Source organism: Lipophrys pholis (genome assembly GCF_963383615.2).
Source record: "Lipophrys pholis genome assembly, chromosome: 7".
NCBI lineage: Eukaryota > Metazoa > Chordata > Actinopteri > Blenniiformes > Blenniidae > Lipophrys > Lipophrys pholis.
The window spans coordinates 520,943-527,460 of record NC_137638.1 but is presented as its reverse complement, the minus strand read 5'-3'; the positions used below and the strand labels follow the sequence as shown (position 1 = coordinate 527,460).

Below are 6,518 nucleotides of genomic sequence, written 5' to 3'. Positions count from 1 at the left end.
GGAGGTGCTGTCGTCTAGAGGAGGTGCTGTCGTCTAGAGGAGGTGGTGTCTAGAGGAGGTGGTGTCTAGAGGAAGTGGTGTCGTCTAGAGGAGGTGTCGTCTAGAGGAGGTGCTGGTGTCTAGAGGAGGTGCTGGTGTCTAGAGGAGGTGCTGTCGTCTAGAGGAGGTGCTGTCTAGAGGAAAGGTTAATCCTGAAGTTACCTAGATAAGAGAAAACCAGAGTTAATCCTGAAGTTACCTAGGTAAGAGGGATCCAGAGTTAATCCTGAAGTTACCTAGGTAAGAGGGATCCAGAGTTAATCCTGAAGTTACCTAGGTAAGAGGGATCCAGAGTTAATCCTGAAGTTACCTAGGTAAGAGGGAATCCAGCGCCGTCGTTCGGGCCTCAGGTTGTTTCCTCCACAGAGCTTTGAGTCTGTGACGTGAGACAGGCAGTACAGGACTCCGTCCACAAGGGGCGCTGCAGCGTCTCTTCCTGATTCTACTTTGACCAACAGAAGAATCTTTCCTGTCTCGGGTTCAGAAATCATGAAAAGAACAAAAGACGCCTCCAGTGTAAAAACTTGTGATCCTGGCGGTGGGATTCTGTGATGTCAGAGTGCAAAGCATTCTGGGAGTAAACTGGATCAATACTCTGATCCTGTGTTTGGAAAGAATTAATCTGATGGACACGAGAGTATCGTCTGGAGTCCTCTGGCGTTTTGAGTCCAGCCAGACGTAACTGGTCCTGGTCCTGGTCCTGGTCCTGGTCCTGGTCCTGGTCCTGGTCCTGGTCCTGTAAAGGTGCCACTCGGTGGTGGGGTGAGGAGTACTGTGTAATAGATTACTTCTGGTCATGTTGCGTGTAGAGGGCGAGCGGCACTACATATAGATCAAAGTTACTCTCCGTCCCTGCAGGGGTCCATGAAGGTTACCATGGAGACGGGAAGCAGGCCCACAACCATGTGACCGTTTGCCTACCCGACTCTCTCTCTCTCTCTCTCTCTCTCTCTCTCTCTCTCTGTCTGTCCCCCCACCTCTCTCTCTCTCTCTCTCTCCCTCTCTCTCTCTCTCTCTCTCTCTCTCTCTCTCTCTCTCTGTCCCCCCACCTCTCTCTCTCTCTCTCTCTCTCTCTCTCTCTCTGTCCCCCCACCTCTCTCTCTCTCTCTCTCTCTCTCTCTCTCTCTCTCTCTCTCTGTCCCCCCCACCTCTCTCTCTCTCTCTCTCTCTCTCTCTCTCTCTCTCTGTGCCCCCCCTTCCACCTCTCTCTCTCTCTCTCTCTCTCTCTCTCTCTCTCTCTCTCTCTCTCTATCTCTCTCTGTCCCCCCACCTCTCTCTCTCTCTCTCTGTCCCCCCACCTCTCTCTCTCTCTCCCTCTCTCTCTCTCTCTCTCTCTCTCTCCCTCTCTCCCTCTCTCTCTCTGTCCCCCCACCTCTCCCTCTCTCTCTCTGTCCCCCCACCTCTCCCTCTCTCTCCCTCTCTCTCTCTCTCTCCCTCTCTCTCTCTCTGTGTCACTCGTTCGTCCGGGGCAGAGCGAGCAGGATCAAAGAGTTGTCGTCTTGTCAGATAGTTTGTTTGTGAACTGGACCAGTTTCCACCAGTACTCTGACTACTCTAAGTACTCTGAGTACTCTGAGTATCAGTCTGTACTCTGTGGACTTCACTCAGTGGGCCCAGGACTAAAGACTTCAGCAGACTTGGTTCTGGTCTGGTTGGAGATGTTCTGGAGGAGCACCATGTGGTCCTGGGACGACGATGAAGATGATGATGATGACGATGACGATGGTGGTGGTTATCTGCTTACAGCCGACCGCAGGAAGACCCCGGACTCTGTTACTGATCCAGACCTGAACCACATCCCCTCCTCCTGCTCCTCCACCCTGATCACCTCCTCCATCACCTCCTCCTCCACCCTCAGAAACTCCTTGGACTTCAGCAGCTACCAGACCGCACTGGTTCCCAGCAGCCGCATGACAGTAAGTACACACACACACACACACACACACACACACACACACACACACACACACACACACACACACACACACAGGTTTGAAAGCTTCTTGTGATTTCTTGTGTTTCTTTGAACTCATCAAAGATTCACAAACGATGAATTATAGAGTGAAACTGCTTCTGTGAACACAAACGCTGAGAAACCACCGCAACACTGCAACACAACACTGCAACACAACAACACTGCAACACAACACAACACTGCAACACAACACAACAACACTGCAACACAACAACACTGCAACACAACACAACACTGCAACACAACAACACTGTAACAGCACAACACATGCTGTAACACAACACTGCAACACAACACCGCAACACAACAACACTGCAACACAACACAACAACACTGCAACACAACACAACAACACTGCAACACAACACAACAACACTGCAACACTGCAACACAACACTGTAACAGCACAACACATGCTGTAACACAACACTGCAACACAACACCGCAACACTGCAACACAACACAACAACACTGCAACACAACACTGTAACAGCACAACACATGCTGTAACAGAACACCGCAACACTGCAACACAACACAACAACACTGTAACAGCACAACACATGCTGTAACAGAACATTGCAACACAGCAACACAACACTATAACACAACACAGCAACACTGTAACACAACACTGCAACACAACACCGCAACACTGCAACACAACACTGTAACGCAACACTGCAACACAACACTGCAACACTGCAACACAACACTGTAACACAACACTGCAACACAACACTGTAACAGCACAACACACGCTGTAACAGAACACTACAACATATACTACAACACAACAGTGCAACAACACTAAGACAACACAACATGGTAACAACACAACACACACTGTAACAGAACACTGCAATGACACTGTAACATGACACTAACACAACACAACAGTGCAACAACATTGTGACGCAACACTGTAATGTCACAGTAACACAACACTACAACGACATTGTAACAACACACTAACAAAACACTGTGACGCAACACTGTAACGAAGCTGTGACGACACACTGCAACTGCACTGTAACAACACTATAATGACACTGTAACGCAACACTTTGACAACACTATGAAGACACTGGAACAACACTGTAACAACGCTGCAAGACAACACACTGTAACGCAACACTGCAACGGCACTGTAACAACACTGTAACAACACTGTAACACGACACTAACACAGCATACACTGCAACAACACTGTGGCGCAACACTGTAATGACACTGTAACACCACACTGTAACGTAACACTAACACAACCCCGTTAACGACACTGTAACACAACAGATGCCTGTGTATCAGTAGTAGCACTGGTTGGAGTATTTCAATTTATCAGCCCGGTTCTGGACTCAGGTAAACAGGTTAAACTGGTTTCACCCAGTGTAAACAGGTTAAACTGGTTTCACCCGGTGTAAACAGGTTAAACTGGTTTCACCCGGTGTAAACAGGTTAAACTGGTTTCACCCGGTGTAAACAGGTTAAACTGGTTGGTGGCAGGCTCTGGTGTATCGTCACGGTGAGACTCGGCCTGCAGACGTCTGTTTTTAGGATCGAAGCTTCTCTCCGTCTTCAGATCGTCTGATTGATCACTTCCTCCAATAACAACTTCCATCACGCTGACGTCAGATGTTTACCACCAAACCTGCAGGAAAAGTACTGAGAAATACTCGAGTACAGTACTCGTACCCTGGTAATGCCCCTCAGGTGTCCTGTCGACGTATGGTTTATGGTCATACCTGTGTGTGTGTGTGTGTGTGTGTGTGTGTGTGCGTGTGTGCGTGTGTGCGTGTGTGCGTGTGTGCGTGTGCGCGTGCGCGCGTGCGCGCGTGCGTGCGCGTGTGTGTGTGTGTTTCTTATCACAGCCACACTTCCTGTGTTTTTTGTCTGTGTGTGTCAGTTTCCTGCTATTCTTCTCTCTGCTGGTTCCCACAATCGTCCACTCGTCCTCCAGTCCTCCTCCAGTCCTCGTCCACTCGTCCTCCAGTCCTCGTCCACTTGTCCTCCAGTCCTCCTCCAGTCCTCCTCTAGTCCACCTCCAGTCCACTGGGACCTGGAACAGATCTGGTCCTGACCCGTTAAACAAGGACCTGGACCGGTTTCTTTGGATTAGTTTCCTGCGGTTCTGATTTGACTGCAGACCCCTGCGTCCTGGACCTGGTACTAGACTTGAAGCTGGCTGTGGGCCTGGTGCAGGTTCAGGTCTGCAGTGACACCAGATGGACCAGCTGATCAGCAGGATTTGAACCGGGGACCCAGCTGGCCGTGATGCACACCCTCCACCGTCTGTGTCGCGTCTGTATCGGACAGAACCTGCCTCAGGTCAGAACCGCGACCCGTTGCTCTGGTCTGGACCTCCGTCTGGTGAAACCGCACAAGTTTTGTTGTGTTTTCGGGGTCTGTTTCCATGACAACGGTTCCCACTAGACTATTGTTGTTCTCCCATTGTTGTGTGTGTGTGTGTGTGTGTGTGTGTGTGTGTGTGTGTGTGTGTGTGTGTGTGTGTGTGTGTGTGTGTGTGTGTGTGTGTGTGTGTGCTTTCTGTGCTAACAACAGCACCAACTAGTGGCCCAACATGAGAACTACATCGTTTTCACTGTTTCTTTTGTTTCTGTGGAAACGGACGTCGTTTTCAACACGTTGCCGTGGAAACGTGAAACGCTTGTGAAATGAAAACACAAGACCTGATTTTGACAGAAGGTTTCCGTGTGTGTGGTTACTCTGCTTTACCTGGGGTCTTCAATGGTTAGTTACTATGTAGTTAGAATGTTGAGGTAACTAGTTGGTCTGGTTGAGGTAACTGGTTGGTCTGGTTAAGGTTAGTTGATGGAACTGGTTGGAGGGGGAGTTATGTTTGAACTAGTGGTAGTTCCCGTACCTGCCTGCTGTTGAACAGGTTGTTGCTATTGGTTCTGGTACCGGAGCTGGTGTTGGTGGGTTCCTGGTTGAAGACTCTGGTTCAGAGGTTGTGGTCTGGTTCTTGTCCACCTTTTTTTTTCAGTCTGGATCAAGTGTTCCAGACCTGATGCGGCCCAAAGTAAACACGGACCCCCGAGACCAGAACCCTGCGGGGCGTTAATGAGACCCGTCAGTCTGAACCGGTCGGCCTTTTGTGGAGCGAAGCTCTGAGGACCCGTCGACCTTTCAGTCGCCCGGCTGCTGTTTGCTGAGTCATGGAAACAGCTGGGAGACCAGACTGGGCCGGGGAGGGCCTGTCGGCGCCCCCAGGAGCAGCAGCAGACTTTCCCGTTTCCATGGTGACAGACGCCGAGTGTTTTCAGTGACGCCACTGTCTGTGTGCGACGTGTGTTTGCGGTTTGGCTCCTGCGGTGGCGATGGCCGATGTTACAGCAGTCATCTTGTCGTCTAGCGCCACCTTCGGGAGGTTTGCCACTCCTCCGTCGGTCCAGGACGCTCGTTGCGTCATCGCTACAGGAGCAGGACGTCATCTCATTCCGGGCCTTTGTGGGTTTTTTCCCAGGATTCTGATTGGCCGGCTTGGCTTCCTGCTTCTCGTTACACTGCCCCCTGTGTGAACCGTGTGAACAGCGTTAGTTTAGAAAATGCAGAGTGGGAAATGTTTGTGAAACTGCACGGCTGCGATCACCTGGCCTCACCTGTGGATCTCGCTCTCCACAGGTGAGTCTAACCCTGGTCCAGCCTCGGTGTGTCGGAGGGGACTGACGTCTTGATTTGTTAGATTTTTGACGATGCAGGTGAACCATGCAGAAGCTCCGCCCACTCACGGTCTGCTGGCGTTTCACAGGTCAGCGTCGTCCGAGGAAACGACGGCTTTGGTTTCACCATCTGCTGTGACTGTCCGGTCAGAGTCCAGGCTGTGGATGCTGGTAAGAGATGTGGTCACAGGTGAGCGGTCCAGGTGAGCCGTCCAGGTGAGCCGGCCTCGTCTGATAGGTTGTCTGTGCTTGTAGGCGGTCCGGCTCATCAGTCTGGACTTCACCAGGGAGACGCCATCCTGCAGCTCAACGGGGTTCCTGTGGAAACCTGGAAATGTGTCGACCTCGCCCACGCCATCAGGTAACAGACAACAGCGCCAGCCAGTGGCCCAATATGAAAACTACCCCGTGTCCAGTCTTTCTGTCGTTGCCATGGAAACGTCATGGAAATGTGACCTTATGTCATTCTGTTATTTACTTCTTCTGCTCACCTTAAATCTGTGTAACCCCACCCTTCATCGCCCCACCTCACTGTTATAACCTCCCCCCCCCCCCCCCCCCAACCTTTTGTACTTCCACCCTTCACATGTACGTAGCCCCGCCCCTCACCGGCGCTGACCCCGCCCCTGCCCCTGTTTAGCCTAGTTTGAAGAGTTTTCACGAGCGTCTCGTCCGTCTGTCAGGAGCTGTCTTTCTCAGATCGTCATGGTGGTGTGGAGAGGACTACCTGAGGTCAGGTCTGATGGCGATTCTTTGCTCCGCCCACCAGAAGACAACCAGGTAACTCGCCTCATCAACCAGTTCATGCACCCTGATAGCAT

General features: G+C 51.2%; 1 protein-coding gene across 2 annotated transcripts in view; it reads left to right on the top strand.

Annotated features, from left to right (window-relative positions):
• Positions 1–1,495: 1,495 nt before the first annotated feature.
• LOC308112024 (regulator of G-protein signaling 3-like) overlaps positions 1,496–6,518 on the top strand; it is a 12,979-nt gene continuing 7,956 nt past the window's right edge. Inside the window, exons 1-4 of one of the 2 annotated variants that reach the window (XM_080467207.1) lie at positions 1,496–1,955; positions 5,787–5,868; positions 5,953–6,058; positions 6,381–6,477. In XM_080467207.1, coding sequence (XP_080323333.1) covers positions 1,698–1,955; positions 5,787–5,868; positions 5,953–6,058; positions 6,381–6,477 — 543 coding nt within the window. In that variant the 5' untranslated portion in view covers positions 1,496–1,697. Of the gene's footprint in view, positions 1,956–3,947; positions 4,343–5,786; positions 5,869–5,952; positions 6,059–6,380; positions 6,478–6,518 lie in introns of those variants that run through there. The other variant, XM_080467208.1, reaches the window with a different exon arrangement.